Source organism: Letharia lupina (assembly GCF_014066315.1).
Source record: "Letharia lupina isolate WasteWater1 chromosome Unknown contig_5, whole genome shotgun sequence".
Lineage (NCBI taxonomy): Eukaryota > Fungi > Ascomycota > Lecanoromycetes > Lecanorales > Parmeliaceae > Letharia > Letharia lupina.
Genome location: NW_023502974.1, coordinates 562249 through 582231, shown reverse-complemented (window position 1 = coordinate 582231; position 19983 = coordinate 562249). Strand labels below are relative to the sequence as shown.

The 19983-nt window shown below is 38.5% G+C and overlaps 3 protein-coding genes across 3 annotated transcripts; all 3 read right to left on the bottom strand.

The window, feature by feature from the left end:
• Nucleotides 1–99: 99 nt before the first annotated feature.
• Nucleotides 100–1089, bottom strand: HO133_008414 (uncharacterized protein; the record flags this gene model as incomplete). Its single annotated transcript, XM_037299280.1, has 3 exons — nucleotides 100–201; nucleotides 332–424; nucleotides 595–1089. The coding sequence occupies 3 exons, from the start codon at nucleotides 1087–1089 to the stop codon at nucleotides 100–102; spliced, it is 690 nt and encodes a 229-aa protein (XP_037155281.1).
• Nucleotides 1090–9043: 7954 nt separating this feature from the next.
• On the bottom strand, nucleotides 9044–11328 carry HO133_008413 (uncharacterized protein; the record flags this gene model as incomplete). Its single annotated transcript, XM_037299279.1, has 4 exons — nucleotides 9044–9136; nucleotides 9888–10375; nucleotides 10422–10517; nucleotides 10659–11328. The coding sequence occupies 4 exons, from the start codon at nucleotides 11326–11328 to the stop codon at nucleotides 9044–9046; spliced, it is 1347 nt and encodes a 448-aa protein (XP_037155280.1).
• Nucleotides 11329–13186: 1858 nt separating this feature from the next.
• HO133_008412 (uncharacterized protein) lies at nucleotides 13187–17246 on the bottom strand (the record flags this gene model as incomplete). The annotated part of the gene is made up of 5 exons (XM_037299278.1): nucleotides 13187–15938; nucleotides 15988–16204; nucleotides 16277–16784; nucleotides 16838–17093; nucleotides 17143–17246. 5 exons carry the CDS (start codon nucleotides 17244–17246, stop codon nucleotides 13187–13189), a joined length of 3837 nt encoding a protein of 1278 aa, XP_037155279.1.
• Nucleotides 17247–19983: the final 2737 nt, after the last annotated feature.

The window sequence follows — 19983 nt, the reverse complement described above, 5'->3', positions numbered from 1 at the left end:
TATTGCTGACAGAGACGTCAGACCTACCCTGAAGAGACCCGTCACGTAGCCTTTTGAGGGATCAAGGCTGCGAGCATAAGAATTGCGACAACAGCAATACTAACTAGATTTGACATCATCCTGTGTTGTAAAGTAGGTGCTATAATTGCCAAATGTCTTCCAGTAAACTTGGATGTAGCGGCCACCTATGACAGTAGTAGCCTTTTGGTGGACTTTTTTATGTGAATATCGACAAGTTGCCGATCAACGGGCCCTATGAATGATCAGAGAACACGTTCGGCCGCCTGGACTACCACGAAGCTAGCTAATTTCGGTGTGACGTAAAACATACCATGTAGACCAGCGTGCGAGTCTTGATCCTCCACACTTCTGGGCAGCAGATCTTGATCCAGTCATCCTGGTATTGGCCATAGGCGTAGAGCACCTTTCCGGCGAATATCAGTGTCAATCTCAAAGACTCTTCATACATATCCCAGGTACAATACATTGCCTCACTAGTCCCATCCGACAACTCCCGAATAGAGAAAAAACGTGTCCCAGGCATAGCGAGCGAACGAACGAACGCACGTAATATGAACTCTTCAGACAGCTTACCTGACCATAGTAGTCCCCCTGCCCAAAATGTGACGCGGTATAATACGTCAAACTCCTCGCCTCAACCTCACCCGCCAAGATCTCAATGACCTGCGTACTAAATGCATGCTGCGTTCCGACCGGCGACAAGCTCGATTCCAGCGCCGACACAACCGCAGGCAGACCCGTCAGGACGCCCAAGGGTTCGGAGTAATTGGCGACAACATGTTGGGTGAAGACGAGGTCTAGGGCGGCGAAGTTCTTGCCGTCGATCGCGAGCGGGTAGTGCGCGAGCGTTTCACGGATCTGGTTCTCGATGGTCGGGTTCTGCGGTGTCAGGGAGAGCGGGTATGTGGTTGGTAGAGAGTAGAAGGGTATTGCGGCTGTGAGGTTGGTAGCAGAAGACAGCTCTGAGAGCGATCGCTCTTTATTGACTCCGAGGACGGTCGTGGTAAAGGAGAGGGAGACGAATAAGATGAGGCTGAAGCTGGGCCACGAGGTTGGTGAGCAAAGCATTGTGATGGCACGAATCGAAGGATGTCTGGCGACGCTTGAGTGTAATACGGTATTGTATTGAGGTGTTTCGGTGTCAAGAAACGGTATAGAGAACGTGGAAAGCCCGCTAGAATCGAATTTCAATTCACCGAACTTCCTTAATAAGATGTGCAAAATATTCGAAGTGAAAATTACATCGATAAATATAACTAAACGGCTGAGGCTACTAAGCGTTCAACGTTTTTTAAAATCGTATATAATTTATAATATATATCTTATATTAGCGAACGAGTAATATTAAGAAATTATTATAATTTAACTTATATATATATATAATATACGGAGATTATTATCGAAAGTTCTAAATATACGCTAAAACTCTTAATATTCTTAATATTTCTAATATTTTAGCAAATTTCTTAAATAGCTTTATAATCTATATACGATATTTTATATAATTACGTATATACTAATTTACTCGATTAACTAAATTATAAAGTCGCTTATCTTCTTCTTTACGACTCTTTCGATACTTATTATTATCTTATAAATAAATAACTTCGATAATATATCTAGATATACGCTCTATCCACTTCTAAATTCTCTTCTATAATAATTTATACTTTTAATAATAGATCTATCGCTTTTCGATCTTCTTTTAAGTCTTAGATATATCGTTTCGAGTTATATATCGCTTTATCTAATTTTAGCTTCGACTAAAGCGAGTATTTATAATCTAATTTCGTCGTTATAATTAATACTCTAAGTATTAAATATTATTTAAGATTAAAGAGTAATAGAAAGATATCTATTTACTATATTAAATATATATTAAATATATACTAAAAAGCTTTATATTCTTCTTCTATTCTTTATTTCTTATAATATTCTTATTAGCGTAAGTATATATAATATTATATTATTATTATTACTATATATATAGTAATATCGTAATTATATACCTCGTATATATATAGTAATATCGCTACTATATACTTTATATATATATACTTTATATATATATACTTTATATATATATACTTTATATATATATACTTTATATATATATACTTTATATATATAGTATTAATATCGCTATTATATAAAGTATTAATATTTAAGATATTTAAGATATTTACTAAGAATACTAAGAGTTTTAAAGCTCTAACTCTAATATTTAAAACTTTCGATAATAATCTTCGTAAAAGAAATTAATTATCTATATAATCTATAGATATATATATATACGATATTAAGTCTACGCTAGTAACTCTATAAGTATCTCTAAGATATCTTATAATAAGTAATATACGAGATTTTATATGACTAACTTTTATTATATTAGATCTAGTATAATATAATATACGATTTACATTTCCAACTACGAATACTTAAGTGAAAGAAGAAATGATAATAATAACAATAGAGACTATTAGAATCGATATAGATGTAATATTAATATAGATATATTAAATAAGATAACTAAGATATCGAACTATATAGATAAAAAGAAGATATAATATAATAGAAGATATCTTCGTTAAGGCTCGCTAGTTATAGGGCTAAGAAGTATATTAAGAATATACTTATAATACTACTTCTCTTCTTTATTAAATTATATTTCATAATTAATAAGTAAAAAGATAGAAAAAATGAGTATATATACACGCTTAACGCTTGAAAAATAATAAAAGTAGTAAAGAAATAATCGTATCCGGGAATTTCAGTATCGTATTTTTCTCTATAAGAGGTATTGAGGACAATAGTAGCTCTTTATATTTACGCTATAGCGATATCGCTAGCTAGAATATAGACGTATATAGAAAGCTTAGCCGAGAGGAAATCGATATAATATAGCGAAAATTATATTTATAAGCGCAGGAATAAATAATAGCGATTTTCGAATTCGTATTTAAGCGAATAAGATATCGATAGAATAATATAACGTAATTAATTAAGGGCTCTCGAATCGAATTAAGCTATAGACGCTCTAAATTTTAATAGAATTTATTTATAACCCGTCTATAGATATTAATAAATCTAGAAATTTAGTTTTCTAGATATAGAATTTACACTTAAGAATATTTATCTAAAGATCGATATCTTTTAATTTTTAAAGAATTTATCTAACGTATTAGACGTATTTCTTTTTTATCTTACTATAAATAAATATATTATCGAGATAGATTTAGTAGAAATCGTTTAGATATTTAAATAGAATATTATTTATATATTATTAATATATAGCTAGACCGTTAATTAAATTAAAGAGAAGAATTTAATATTTATATACTCTAAGAGAGATAATAAAAGTAATAAAATTCTTACTATCGAAATATATATATAGTTTATTAAACGCGGCTATAATATCTAATTAAGTAAGATATTTATATTTCTAAATTCTTATTAAAACCTCGTCTTTTAATAAGATTAAGTATTGATTTCTTTTAATAATAGCGTTTAGCTTTCGATAGTTTATATAAAAATATAACTCTCTATTTAGCTTTTCCGCGAATAGAATAGATAAGGCGAATAATATATAACTTAATATTATAAATTCCTTCTTTAGATATTTATCTAGATACTTCTTTATCTATTTTAATTTATATTTTAATATTAAATAGATCTTACTTTTCGAAAGTTTCGTTTTATCGAAATTATTATTAAATTTTAATTTATAATTATAAAGATAATATAAGAGAAATATATTTATCTTAATTCTATTAAAAATATTTAGATAGTCGTAATACTCTAAAGATAACTTACGTTTTATCTTTTTAGAATTAATCTTATTAATATTATTAATTTAAATAGAATAATTAGAATTATAATATCTTTTATATTTCTTTTCTAAGTTATAAAAATAGAGTTTATTAATTAATATATAAGGTTCGCGAGCTATCTATATAGTAAGAGATATATATAATATTAATAAGTTATTATAAATCTCATTTATTATTAATATAAATAGTTTATTATCTTTTTATAGATTAATTAATAGTAGGCTATTATATTAATCTTAGCGATATTAATAAACTTAGACTTCTTATTATTCTTATTTTTATTTAATAAGAAGATATTTAAATTAATCTCGTTATTATAGATAAGTAGAAAATAGTTTTATTATTTTAATATAATAGATAGAGAGATAGATAATATAAGTAATTAAAGCTTCGAAGTTAATAGAAAAAAAAGTTCGTTTATTATTAATATCTAATTATTATTATAATTATATTAACTAAGTAAAAAGAGTATCTTATTTTATAATATATTAAGAATTACCTCGTATTTATTTATTTAAGATTTTTTAATTATTATATCGTATTTTAATAGTATAATTAGTATTAGATTTTTTTTTTTTTAATAGTCTTTTATTATTATCGTAGAAAGTAAATAGTATATAATTAGTCGTTTTACGATCTAGCTATTATAATTTCTTAATAATTTAAATTATAATAGTAGAAGTAATTTTAAATATAAGGTCTTATATATTATTAAGACTAGAAACTCGTTTATAACTATATAAGTATCGATATATTTACTATCTATAAGAGAGTTCTTAAATAAATAAATTCTTTCTTATAAGAAAAGCGTAATTTATATATAAAAAGATAATGTGCTAGAGCGTTATTAAAAGTATTTACTAAGTATATTTTATAAGTATCTCTTATTATAACTTTAAAAGAGGTTATTTATTTTTTAAATTTAAAGAAGAATCGTCATTACTTATAGTATCGATATTATTAATTTCAAATTCTTCATCTATTTCTATCGCGTGAAATTATATTTTTTTAAAGATCTTTTTATTAGTCTCAATTTAAATAGTTATTATATAGTTCTTTCGATAGTAGTTTTTCTTATTATAGTTATAGTATATTAATTCTCTTAATTTTAAATTAATCGTAATATTTAAAAGCGTAGTAATTATACTTAAATTGAATTTAATAATAAGTATAAAATATATATTAATTATAGATATTATCGTCGATATTCGTATTATAATTAATTTAATAATAGTTTTTATAAATTTAAAATTCTTATAATTAGTACGTTATAAGTTATCTAGCTTTTAAAAATATTTTTTTATAATCTTTAAAATAATAAAACTTTCTATAATCTACTATAACTTTCTTAATTTCTTTCTTAATTTCTTAAAAAGATAATTTTTTAATATTTAAGTTTTTTTAATATTAAGAATAATATCTAATTAAATAAGATTTAAATAGAAATCGATAAAGAATTAAGTCTTTTATTATAAAGTATATATATTATATAATATATTACTACATCGATCTAAGTTCTTATAAATATTAATTTATTTATTTATAATTTTATTAAAAGATTAATATAAGTTAATAAAGTTTCGAAGTCTTTTATATATTATATATTATATAGTTTTATTATCGAGTTATAAGACTATATAGATTATCTTAAAGTTCTTAATAAAATAATAATTACTATTAATTTTAAATTTCTATTCTATTCTAAAGAATTAGTCGTTTTAAATAAAATTAATATCGTTAATAAATAAAGGTAGATTTAAGATCTTAACTAATTTTTCTTTTAATTATTTAGATATATATTTCTTCTTAATTAAGAATAGCTATAAGTCTTTTATAAATTATAAATTAAGATTATTAACTTTTTATTATAGAGAAGTTATATTCTTCTAAAAGTCTTAAATTAATTAATTTATCTTCTCGATTATTCTATAAATCTAAAATAAATTATTTATAATTAGATTCTTTTTTATTATAACGATATAATATCGAGTAATAATCTCTTAGAAATTATCTCGCTTCTAATAAATCTTATTTAGTATAATTATAAATTCGTTAAATTAATATTTAAATTAATATTATAATTATAAAATATTAATAATATCTTTAAGTATTTCTATTAAGTTAAACTCGTCAGCTATATTATCTAATAGAATTAATATTTATCGAAATTTAATTTACTTAAGTAAGATCTTAATTTAATTTATTCTTTTAATATTAGACTTTATTATAAAAAAGAAGAAAAAAAGATTTAAAATAAAGTAAAGAGGAGTTTAAATATTTCGAAAGAATAAATATTAAGAATATTAGATATACTAGAGAATAATAAAGTTTCTTAAAAGCGTATCGAAATTATTCGATATTAAGAATAAATTTTTTTACTATAAAGTCTAAGATAAGATTATTTCTTTATAAGAGTTTAATATATTTATTTCTTAATTATTTAAAACGTTAAGAAGATTATAAGCGTTTTAAATAGTAGTTTTTTAAGTATATCTACTTCGCTTAAAGAGTTTTTTATCTTATAGAGAAGTTATATATAAGAAAGTTTCGAAGAATAATATCTTAAATTAACTATAACTCGACTATTTCTTATCTAATTAAGATCTTATTAAAATTCTAGATATTATAATATATAAAGTTATAAGTAATATTATTAATATATATTTTAAATATAAAAATAGAGAATAATATTAGCTATTTCTTTCGATTCGCTAGTTATATAAATAGTTTAATATCTTATTTATTTCTTAACTACTATTTATTAAAATTATTTTACTATCTTATTTAAACTCTTTAAAATTAATTTATCTATTTAATAGATTTATCTAGAGATATAATAACTTAATTTAATTTCTTATTAAAGTCTCTATTAGCGTATTTCTTTAAATTTATTTATTAATATAAATAAAATAAATAAGTTAATCTTAATTATAGTATTAAAATCGATATAGATATAATATTAATATAGATATATTAAATAAGATAACTAAGATATCGAACTATATAGATAAAAAGTATTAGAATTAATATAAATACGATATTAGTATAAGTAAGATAGAACGAGAATAATAAGACTATCGAATTATATATATAAAAAGAAGATATAATATAATAGAAGATATCTTCGCTAAGGCTCGCTAGTTATAGAATTAAGTAATATATTAAGAATACGCTCGTAATAGAAAGAAGATATAATATAATAGAGAATGTCTTCGCTAAGGCTCGCTAGTTATAGAGCTAAGTAGTATATTAAGAATACGCTCGTAATAACTATTAAAGTTACTTCTACTTATAATAAGTAGAAATATAATAAGCTATTAGTTCTTTAATAGTATCTCATCTATTTCGACTTATAAATAATAACTATTTCTTCTTCTTCTTAAATAGTCTCGTAGTAATAATATCGTATTAACTATATTCGATATAGAGTCTTAGCGAATAGAAACGATCGAAGAACGCCTTCTAATAGAGTCTTAGTGGCCTCACGCAGTATGCCGTAATGAGCTTGCGATATGATTGGTCCTCGAAGCGAGGAACGAGTGTAGGGCTGGCCATAGGGTACCTCGCTAAGCGAGTCTAAATTACTAATATAAAATATCTCTTAAAGCTATTGCAACGACAATACCTCAGCGCAGTTATTATAACTTCTATCTGCATTATGAAATCCGTCTCTAAATTAGACGGGCTGGAATCGCTACTGTTTAAAGTCTTAATTATCTTCTTAATAAGTAGATAGCTAATATAGACGTCTATTAAGACGCGTTTAAACTTCTTTCTAGCTATAACGTCTATAGAATTAAACTTGATAATAATAGCGTGTTATATGTGTAGAAGGCTACTCTAGAGCGTATAATAGAATATGAAATAAGTAGCTTATAAAGTATTATTGCTCCTTTAGAGAAGTAACTTAGAAGTCGTTTTTTTTCTACTTATTATAGGGCTAATATAGAGCTAGAGGGGTAAATAAGTAACTTATTTCATAAGTAGAAGTAACTTTAATAGCCTCTAATGATAATCAAATATCGAAAGACAGCTATTATTAAAGTCTAAGAGACTATCTAAATTAAGTTTAGGCTAGATCTAGCTTCACGACTTCTCTATCAATCTTCGTTTAAAATAGAAAATAGGGTATACTTTATACGAAGGGAAAATGAATCAATACATTGAGGTCGATAGGGGGTTTTTCGTAATAATCTATATAGGCTAGTTAGATAACAAGAATACCATAAGTATCATTTACAAAAAAAGATTTATTATAAGATTCAACGTATCTATTCTGAAATCTCTTGAAGAATCTTTTTATATTAATTATTTTTTAATCTTATAATATCGTAATTTAAGATTTCTTCCGGAAGTCTTCTGAGAAAGTAAGTCTTCTATAATTATTTCCGTAAATACGAATATTAAGCCTCGTTTTCGGGATCAGGCTACTGTAAATTATATCCACGCTATTTAATTTCTAACTTCAGATTCAAGCGATTTAGCCAAAGTTCTCGCAGGGGTGATATTCTCGAGGTCTTACGGGAGGTGGGGGGTGTTGGGATGTGATGGGACGGGGTGTGATGGGATGGGGTGTAGGCTGTAAAGCAGTAGGTATTACGTCAAAGTGTAAAATACGGCTTAGTCATTAGTGGTAGGACTGAGAAGATCTCCTGATTTAGGGATATCCTGAGCGAAAATTCTTCTAATTTTTAAAAATACTCCTAGTAGGATCTCTATAAAATACGATATTATTTTACACTATAGCTACTTATACCCTAAGCCTTGTCAATGCGGGTCGAAATATTCCCCGCCTATAATTTTGCTAAGACTCTCCAGGTATGATTAGTAAAACCCCCCTGCCGACCTTAAAGTACATTGAAATATAAGAATGTGAAGGTGCTGGCCACCTGGGCGAAATCCGCAATTCGAAAATGGCGGGCCGCCTTCCCGAATTGCCGATGCATCATCATGCTAAACTGACCACCACAGACCTACACTTCCTCATTCTTGATTGATGGAGCGCTTCATGTTCGCTCCCATATTTGGGAGTAAGTATGGATCCGCGTGTACCACTATTAGCCACAATCACACCCTTTCTTTCCTACATGTAAATCCCCTTCCCCTCCGAATCGAGCCCGGCAAATTCCCCAAAAGTACAATAGTCCTTGAACAACAACATTCGATTCATCAGCCAAATAGCATGCACTCCCTCATTTCTTCAGCATCGTAGGCGCTTCCACCATTCTCCCCTTATTCGCTTCTAGGCTCAAAGGAGTGACATCCACAAGGCCTTTCTGATCAACCTAGGTTACCATCAGCAACAATCTTCACGCGCTTTCGCGAGAGATAAAACTGACCTTCACCCACTTACGCGGACACCATTACGCTGCCCACGGGAAGACTACCGGGAAGGTCTTTGTCCGTTGCAACTGCCGAGACCAGAAGCCTTGGTGTTCTATACATCGATGTGCTTGTGGGAAGACAGAGGCTAAGGGTTCCATGGCTTGCCACGACGGAACGAGTTAGGATAATGTGTCTGACTGTCTAAACATTCGTCCACTGCTATGAGGATTTAGCATGGTTATAGAGAACGTAATTTAGAAGACCGTGAGGGAAAGCGATACCGATGTAAATTTGCAGGTAGCAAGGGAGGTAGCAAAATTTAGTGGAAATGGGTCGAGAAAGTAAGTAGTAGTAGTCTTGGTAGTTGACTTCTACTGTTGTATATCCCATACGAAGAAGATATATTCTCCATCGGTAATCTAATTTGTCTATGGGAGGGTACATGGTACTGATGGAAACTTGCCTATGAGATGAATACCATAACACCATGAGTTAGTAAATTCGCCATGGAGAATGTTGTCCATGGGTGACAAGTTTTATCCAAGGATGATTATAGCCTACCAATGACATGCAACATCTACGAGAAGGCCTGTTCGAGGTAAATGATTCTCCGTGTGCTTGAAAGAAGCTAGTAGCTGAGCCATTCTCTGTAAACGAACGTTTCTTCGATTGCACACCGAAGCGCTGAGGTGTCCCTCAGTACTGTCGCACCTTAGCCGATCGCGCAAAACCAAGTTGTCGCAGTTCCGGCATCTGATACAGACTCCACTTCCTGTGCCTCAAGCCTAGCACTATCACAGCTACAGCCACAATCCCCAGCAACGGCCAAAGCCATGCAGGTGTCTCGTGAAGATTGCCCTCTTTCTCTGACGTGTCGAAATGCCAAATCACGTAATTTGGGAGACCGTAAACCCCATACCCGGCAATTTTCGCCATTCTTGCAAGTCCTTCGGTTTCAATCTGGTGGTCTACTGGTTTGATGGGGAAGTCGATGCCTGTTTGATCAGTCACGAAAAAAGTAAAGGGAGGGATGGAGGAGCGGGCGAGGAACTTTGGAAGGATACCTTTGCGATGGACTTCTGCTCGGATTAGAAGGCTGACTCCCCCAACGCCGTCGAGTGGGATTTCCAGTGCGGCGTTGTTGCGCCAGTCGCCAAGTTTGGCCAAGTGTCGGCGGCGGGTCTTGAACTGCGAATAGCCTGTTCATTTAGCTGGTGCGTGTCAAAAGGGCGCTATGACGGGTACCTTCGAACACTATGACCTCGGTATCTAGACGCTCTTTGAAGGCTTCGCTTTGGGGAGTTTCCTGCCAGGAGTTGTAGTCGTCTGGCAAGCGCGGCCCTTGATCAGTGGAGTTCGGTCCGAAACCAAGGGAACTCACATCCACCTTCGATTAGACTGCCTTTTTGCTGGCGACGGAACCAGACATCTAATGATTTTCAGCCAACGCGAAGACTTATATACCTAGAAGGGTAAACTTACTGGGAACGAGGACATCCTTATCATGAGCTATTAAATCCTCCAACATCCCATCAGGACTCTCAGCAATGTCAACATCCCTCCAATAGACCCAGTCATGCGTTGACTTTAGCGTCTTCTGGAGTAGCGTATTCCGCACAATAGCTATCTTCTTCCGCCTATCCACTTGCGCCGCAAAGCCATGTCTCGCAGCTACTTCCTGCGAAGCCACATCGCCAAGGTTTTGGAGAACAGTAGTGCAGCTGTTGAAGGCCTTATCTTGCTTACCGCTCTCAATCTTGTCGAGTTCAGCATCCAGTACAGCCCGGGTGTCATCGACGGTGTCTCCAATGATGAATCCCAGATCGATGAGGTGGTGAGGGTATGTGAGATTTGAGAGAAGGGCGAAGTGATGTGGGAGATGGAATGAGGCATCTTTCAATGGGGTTAGAATTAGGACTCGGTCTTTTTGGGCTCTATCCTCGGAGTTTGGGGCTGGGGGCGTTGGGCGAAAGCTTCGGTGGATCACTTCGGAGGGGGTGGACAGCCATCGATCTTGCTCGTCCAAAGAGCTAGGCGCGTTGGTGGAAAAAAAAGGCAAGGCCCAGGCTGCTGTACATTCTGAAAGGAGGAGTAGAAGACACAGCTTTGTGCTGAGATTGCTGGAGGAGTTCTTTCTAAAAAGAGGGAACATTTTCCTGGCCGACGACGCCTTTAAAGGAGCGAAGTGAGGAAGGTCGTCTTAACATGGCTCAAGTTCAACATGAGTGGGAGATCCTCTACGAAACAGATTGGTCGCCTGTGTCAAGACTGTTCTTTAAAGAAGACCAGAATGTTGAAACTTCAAGGTTCAGCAAACGCGAGGGTAACTCTGATTACTCATCACCAAGCTAGCGGCTTTTGGGAAGGTTCAAGCGAAGCAACAAAGCATTGGCGTATCCCTTTTCACTTGATGATAAGCTTCCACGAGAATAATCCGCCACTATTGTTTTCTTCCCATGGACCTGAGATCTGCCGACATCGTGCACTGTCACCATATCTACAGAGCCCATCCGCCCATGGTGCGAGAGTAAAAAAGGACTCAATGACTCTTCTCTAGGGGAATACCTCACCGAATAAGTACTACATCAGGGGTTACTCTCATCCTCTGAATGATGGATGGATGAGCTTTTGTTACATCAAGAGGAGAAGATTCAAGTTGCTGTCTCGTTCAGTATGTACTCAAGGCAGGACAATTAGCTTTCGGTGCCCCTGCCTCTGATGCATTGTAAAAAAGGGCTAAGATCAAATCGTAAAGACACGGATTTCAGACGAAAGCTGGCGAACGGGTACATCAAGACCCGAACAATGCGGGCCAGTCGAATATGCCAGAGAAGCTCATGTTCGTGTTCGTATCTTATTCCCCACCATGAAAGACAACAGCTGTACAATGGAATTTTAGAGAATACTTCGGGCAACGGTTTTCCGGTACTCGAGCCCACCGCACAAGTGGATGTCATACTAAGGAGTAACGAGGTAGATACGGATGGATAGAGTGCCGGTGTCTCTTATAAACGTATCTTAGAGCTGGCAATAGGGGGCACTGGGTGATTATAATAGTATCAGGAGTGGAAAGTGTTCACTGCGTATGAAGAAGATTGCATACAGCGAGATATATGAAAGCAAAGCAACCTAGAAAGAGAATGGATCTGAGGGATTCAAGCCCAGACCTCGCTACCATCAAGTTGAAAGTCTTCACGGCCTACGCAGATAGCGTACTAGATACCAAGGGAAAGCATAACCCGCTGATGGCCTACCGGATGCAGTCTGGTGATTTTCTAATCATTGCTTTAGACGAGCTACGATCTCATAATGTCATCCTCGCGGCTTCTTACCTGCGTTTTGGCGTTGTCACACAAGAACAGCGTTGGCGTCGACGGGGGAGAGCTGCTGCCGGGTACTACTCTCATCACGAAAGCTGGTCCTCGTATGCTTATGCAGGGTGCATAGGACCAAAAGCGCGTAAAATCAGCCGATGGCTTGTAAGACAGGTCATAGAATATCGTGCAGTCTTAGCATCATCCGTCAGGGATAGATACAAGGGATCCGGATGAAGCCCGTACTTGCTGTCGCTGTTTGCGCCGCGGACGCTCGATCGTCGTTTGGAAGTTCCTGCGGACGACGTATACACGCTCACTTGGCTGACCGGCTCATATTCTATTGAGTGAGATCTGCGGAGGCTAGAGCTGTGTGATTGGACTGCATAAGGAATCACATGCAGGTGGGCATGGACCATGTCTATATACGAAAACTCGCTGGGGACTTCGCTCAAGGAAACATACGAAAACGGCCTCTGCCCATTGTTCAATGCAGGTGGCTCCAGGGATCACGTCTTAGTGTTCCTGGCGCCTTGACTCTTCGCAAGCGCCAATGCGAGGAACTTACCCCAAGACAAGGCTGATTGCCATCAGCTACGAACAACCAACAAGGATCCGCTCTTACTCAGCTAGTGCAACTCATCTAGATGGTCGGTCTCTAGACCTCATCATCAAGTTGACTATACCCCTAGGATATCACGTCCGGGCTGGCCCTCCCAGCTCACGCTTGTCACCATCATCCTTGCCATCCTCGACTTTGTCGTCATGCTCGTCCTCGATCTCATCTCGGTCCTCGTTCTGGGCTCCATCCTCGACTTTGTCGTCATGCTCGTCCTCGATCTCATCTCGGTCCTCGTTCTGGGCTCCATCCTCGACTTTGTCGTCATGCTCGTCCTCGATCTCATCTCGGTCCTCGTTCTGGGCTCCATCCTCGACTTTGTCGTCATGCTCGTCCTCGATCTCATCTCGGTCCTCGTTCTGGGCTCCATCCTCAGTCTCTTTTTGGCTCTCCGCCCAACCCTCATCTCCGTTTGATGTTTGCTCCAACCTTATCTTTCTGAGACAGACGTGGATGAGTTCGGTATTCAAATCAGCGAGCGGCTCCCCTGGAATGTTGCGTACAAGATGTTCGATGGATCTTGCAAGCCGAAGAGATTCTTCGTATTTGCCCAATTCGCAGTAGCAGTGAGCAAGCACGTATTCAGTGCACAGACGACTTGGATTATCCGGCTTTAGGATTTTCGATTGAGTTTGCACTACTTGTTTAACGATTCTCATGGCTTCTTCGTATTTGTCCGATTTGTAGTAGCAGTTAGCAAGTATGCATTCAGAATGCAGACGAATTGGATCATCCGGCTTTAGGATTTTCGATTGAGTTTGCGCTACTTGTTTAACGATTCTCATGGCTTCTTCGTATTTGCCCAATTCGTAGTAGCAGTTAGCAAGCATGGATTCAGAATGCAGACGAATTGGATCATCCGGCTTTAGGATTTTCGATTGAGTTTGCGCTACTTGTTTAACGATTCTCATGGCTTCTTCGTATTTGCCCAATTCGCAGTAGCAGCAAGCAAGCACGTATTCAGAGCACAGACGCCTTGGATTATCCGGCTTTAGGATTTTCGATTGAGTTTGCGCTACTTGTTTAAAGATTCTGATGGCTTCTTCGTATTTGCCCGATTCGTAGTGGCACCAAGCAAGCATGTATTCAGATTGCAGACGTTCTGGGTTCCCCGGCCTTAGGATTTCCGATCGAATTTGCGCTACTTGTTTAAGCATCCTGGTGGCTTCAACCTTATCTCCCAGTTCCAGATACACTCGAGCAAGTTGGGATTCTGAAGCCAACCGAGACATAGATTCTGATTTTGAAATTTCTGTTTCTACTTGTACCACGTGCTCCAAGATTGTTTTTGCGTCCCCTAGATCTCCGTTCAAGGAGTATGCTACACCAAGCTCGTACTGTGAGTCTAGGAGAGAGCGATTTTCGACGTCGCCCGAGGTGCTCGTCTTGATTTCGACAATTCGTCTCAAGATTTTGACAGCTTCAGCTGTTTGCTTAGTACTCATGTAGATTCGAGCAAGGGTTTGCTGAACAGCAAATCGAAAGTCGTTCTCGGCTTCTGAATTTTCTGCTTGGGCTTCGATAACTCGTTCTAGAAGCACTTTTGCTCTCTCATAGCCCCCAAGATGTGTCAAAATTTCAGCTTGAAGAAGTTGAATGGCCTGACCATGACTAGTCACAATCCACGCGTCGTCAGCCTTTATGGGAATGAGTTGAAGCATTTCATAGGCAACTGAGTCACTGCGTAAGCAGCATAGAATCCACGCGAGGCGATAAAAAGATTGTTGAAGACTGAAGGTGTCTTTGTAATCATCATAGTATGTTGGACGCTTTGCCATTGACTCTAGATGAGGTTGGAGTGGTTGCGTCAACGGCTGATCTTCATCCAAATTTGAGAATGACAGAGAAAGCATGGCAAGAGCGTTGAGCCAAGCATCCGCGGATCCGGGGTCTATCAATCGATCTCTAGACCACGCATGAGTGACGGGGTGAATCCGTGTCATGCCCGTAGCTGTGTCGATGTTGATGAGAGAAAGGGATGCGAGCTTTGCTCGGGCTTTCCTGAGGGATATCATATCAAGATCCTTATTATAGAGGGTTTGCCGCATGAACGCTGGGAGATTAGACCGATGCCATTGATCAAGCTTGTATATCTTCTTATCATCGTTCGGCTGTAGGTGAGAACTGAGCAGTGCCTCATCCTTTGAGTTCTTCCACGCCTCTTCGAAGGCTTCCTCCGGAAAGTCCGAGAAGTGCATGAATGCATGGAAGTTGAGCAACTGGAGTGCGTCCTTTGCGACTTCATCGCTGCATCCCTCAAGGTATCTTGCGGAAACCTCGAAAGTAGCATAGACGTCACCATATTCGGACTTCGTTTCGGGCAAGTACTGCAAAAGCACACCCCGTTCGTTCACAAACCTTGATCTGTATTCTTCAAGCTTGCAAACTCCCTGCGAGATACTTGCTCCAGCTTGAGTTACAGCAAGGGCATGACAGCCCAGGAGGTCCACAATAGCATGCGCATGGTCTTCATGTTCACTCCGTGAAACCAAATCAATATTACATGACTTGAAGAGGAGCTCCACAGCAGTTTCTTTGTCCAATCGCTCGTATAAGTCCTTTCCAGCATTGTTGTACCGTTGCGCACACTCAACGACGCGTGAAGTAATTATTATGTTTCCCTTTGTTCCGGCGGGAAGGTAAGGAGACAAATCGAGCTTCGGGTCGTCGGCGTTATCTAGGATAAGTAACCACGAATGCGACGTATCTTGAAGCCAAGAAACTGCACTGTTGGTGCTCTCGTCAAGACCACATTGCCGAGCGACATCCACAAAGCCAGTCGCGATAGAAGATTCGCTTCTTGCGTCTACCCAAAAGATGCCCCAGAATCTAAAATATTTTTAGCTGTAGTATGCGAATCACGGCTCAAAGATCCTACTGTGGGCGATGGTCGTAAGCAAACTTCAGGGCCACTTCGCTCTTCCCTGCGCCACCCATGCCATAGAGGACGTATACATTTGCCTCGGTACTTTGCTTCTCCTTTGGGGTCGAGGGACACAGAGCTTCTCTCATTTTGTCGAGCTCGCCTTTCCGCCCAGTAAACAGCGGATTTGATCGCCTGGAGACCATGAATTGGTGATCATGGAGCCGCGGAACTAACAGTACATAAGCGCAGGTACAAGCTTTGGGGCACACTCGGGCATTCCGCTATGAAAGGTTGGATTTACCTTCGCGCTCAGAAGCCTTGTTGACCATTCCAGTGATGGCGTCACAAACGGACTTGAAGTTGGGATCGTCGACTCCGGAGAATTTGTTCAGGCCAGAGTGATCTGCTATCAAGTACATCATCCCCCTTCCCACTTGCACTGCTGAACGTTTGTCAACAATGGGGACATTCAGCCGTCCCTCTAGGTAACTGTTGTCTAGCTTTTCGTAGAAGCACATGATGCTCAGGTGCTTATATCCAGAGGCGAAATCATGCATTAGATTATACACCTGTTCTTCCTTTGGCTGCAATTGCTCCAGTAGTTTAGAGTCATTGAATCTGACCTTGGCGAAGAACTTTCCGATTGCTGCAACAGGAGTCCCTTCATGAGGCGTCCCCAGGAGAACGACACCAGTAGTCGAGTTCCTGATATCTTCGCACTCGGATCGATTGCTGGCATGCACGAGAGCCTGTTCGATGACCAGCCCACCCATGCTATGCCCAATGAATACGATCGGTCGCCGAGATGCCTGAGCATTGTGGTTTGAGTGGGGAAAGCCATACGAGATTTAGAGTCTCTTACCTTGATTTTCTGTCGATCTTGGTGTAAGGCCATGAGCAATTGTTCTCCCAATTCGCGAATACTGGTCTTCTTGGCCCCCTTCATCAAAGTGTACCAGTCCGATCTATAGCTGAAGGTGGCGATCCGCGCATTTGGCACGAACCCGGGGAGCAAGTCTCGTAGCCACATCACTTCCTCAACCCCACCACCAGCCTTTGGGACTTTCTTGACCCAGGTATAATACGGACTGGCGCCGAGGCCTTGAACAGCGATGATGCTAATCACATTCGTCATTTAAACGTACGTTGAGGCATCAATAGACTCACTCAATAGCTTTACTGGGCTCTGCTCCATCACTGCTAGGGCTGCCACCTGTCGGTGTCCACGTATAAAGCCCCATGATTTCCTCATCCTGTGGTCGGGAAGCCATCGTTGCAAGACTCTAACGTAGGCTCGACCGACTAACAATAGCAAATTAGATGGACGCTTAGATCTGATATAGCGGCAGCAAGGGGTCAAAGATGCACTACCTCAACTCAACGGTCAAAAACCATGTTAGATGAAGCGGAGGAGAGTTGTTCTGTTCTTGTCAAGAGTCCGTCTGACCTCCAGCCTCGCCAAGGCCCAGGACCCCACCCACACCTCGTCTAACTATCCAATTAAAGGAGATCGTATCTTATCTCTCCAAGGCTGCCAGGCTAGATTCTTATTGGCTCTCACCAAAGGTACTTTGGAAATGATCGGCCTAGACTTCCGGCTCCGAGCACTTCAGATTGAGAAACCACGGGCAGGCAGCGTGTCGCGAGGAATCGAGGGCGGCAAAATCGTCAACTTTCTTTATCTCCACGAATACTCATTCCACTTCGTTACTCGATGGTTTGGCATGAGCGGCAGCACGGTAATGTATCATCAAGGACAATCTGCGAGTAAGGTCGCCGCTTTGAAAGAACTGTAAGTTATCTCTTGGGCGATGGCGAACCCTGGCTTTTTGACCAGTGGTAACCACATGAGATGTTGAGAATGTATTTAAAGACTATCTCATTTCATGAGGCAGCGAGAAGTTTCATAAGACGTGATAAGACAAGGTTTTGACCCGACTCCAAGAAGACTTGACAGAAGATAAAATGCATACACTCGCGCGCTTGATCGGTACATGAGCGGTCCTCAAGCCTCTTGGTCCACCCATCGGTAAATGAGCTCTCCTCAGACCCTTCCGCCCCTCTCTCTAGAACCGAATCGCACTTCATGCCCTTATCTTCATGTTACAAAGTCGACGTAGATGCCTCGCGCCTCTACAACACTTGTTGGACCCAAGAAGACACAAGGATCGAGCAACTACCCTCCGCGCTCCTCCCTTTCAACCTAATATTTGCGCGAGAACCCTCAGTCCCACAACGTCAAACATACCTATAATTGTAACACCGTCACTGCCGTTGTTGAACCCACCCGAACCATGAACTCCCCTCCGGACTTTCCCGTACCTATCGTTGCAAGCGAGCCCACTCGGTTCATCCGGGCCCTAGGTCTCCGCCAAACGAGCCCTGCCTGAGTCCGTAAAGACGCTCGCCTGGGACTAGGTGCTTTTGATGAAGGCAACACAGATGAATTCAATGCTAGCTCATGGTCCGATACTGGTGTCCACCAGTTCTGTGGATAATCGTTGACCTCATATTCCATGTACCTGATTGCATTTTCTAGATCCTTGTATCTCCGCTCAAGCTCGTATTTGAGGTATCTCAAGTCGCTTCTCTCGAGCGTCTTTGTTGCAGCATTCTTAATAAAATTTCCGATTTCCCAGCCAATAGCAGGATCCTAATCGCCAGGATCCCAGTCTTCTCCATCTGTATCAAAAATCTGAGTATGCAGACTGAAGAACGTTGTAGAAGCGGCTATATGGTGGGCAGAGGACCTGGTTAATTTCATGCAAAGTTGGTCGAGAAAAGTGTGGTCAGAGTTTGGAGGGGTGGGGGAGAAACCGCACATCTTCATTGAAGAAATCAGAGCTAGGATCAAGTAGAGTAGCCAATCAACTGCATTTGCGATATTTTTCATGACGACGCCACCCAGCCTTTCCCCCGAGATGCACTTGCCGAGGACCCAGCCAGCACATCGCGAATATCTTTGGGGTTGATGATAATGAGGTCCTTGTCTTTGACATGTTGGCTGGAGGTGTGAAATTGAATTTGGCAGGTACCCTTCCTGACTCCAGTATCAGGAAAGGTATTGCTAGTAGTGTTACAATACCAGCCCCTTCGGCTATCGCATACATGTCGCGTATTACCAGGGCTAGTAATTACCAGCCACCATCACCCACCTGTTCTATTGTGTATGTACATAAATATCCGTACATCCCATGAATCAATAATCAGTCTTTCAGTCACAATCATTCTTTTTCTAACATGTCTGGTATCCTACTTTCAACAGTAGTGCAGCACATTTTAGAGCAAGGACGGCCCACCGTGTGAGACCTCGAGCGGCATGCGATTTGGATCAACATTTGGAGAATGGTATAAGCAGGGTTCATCTTCTGTGCCACTGGGTGAGAGACCTAAGGGTTAAGGCTACCGGGCAATCTGGCAATTTGCAGGGTCGGATCTATCAGTCGAAAGTGTTGAGTGCTATAAGGTCAGAATATACTGATTTCCCCACTCTTAAGAATCAATGATGGCTGAAACGCGAATAGTGGGGCGACTATTACTCCTGCTCACTCGCGCGAAGCCTGACTGCACGGGGGGCACATATATGTTGGCTTGAGGAGCAGAGCCCAACTTCATTCTTCACCAGTCTTTGGTGGCAAATTGAGAACACGCATGTTTGCGCAAATGTCACTCACCAGATTCTCACAATGTTCCAGGCGCCCTATGGGTTATGTATGATGTTTACACCATTGCATGATATGTTCAACTCTTGATGGTGAACCTGTATATGTGCGGGCGATTGCCCAGGGTATGTAGTTCTCCATGCGTCATGTACATATCCAGCATATAGACCTCAGTACCCAGCCAATGTGTTCTTCAATTTATAGAACTGAGAGCCTCGGTCTCCGCTACGCTCTACAACATGTGTATCAACGTGCTAGGACTTCACAGGTAACAAGCAGGACAGCCCAAGTCAAGTGTCTTGGGATACTGGAGAAGTAAGAACAGCACGACAGTACCCGCTCGCGG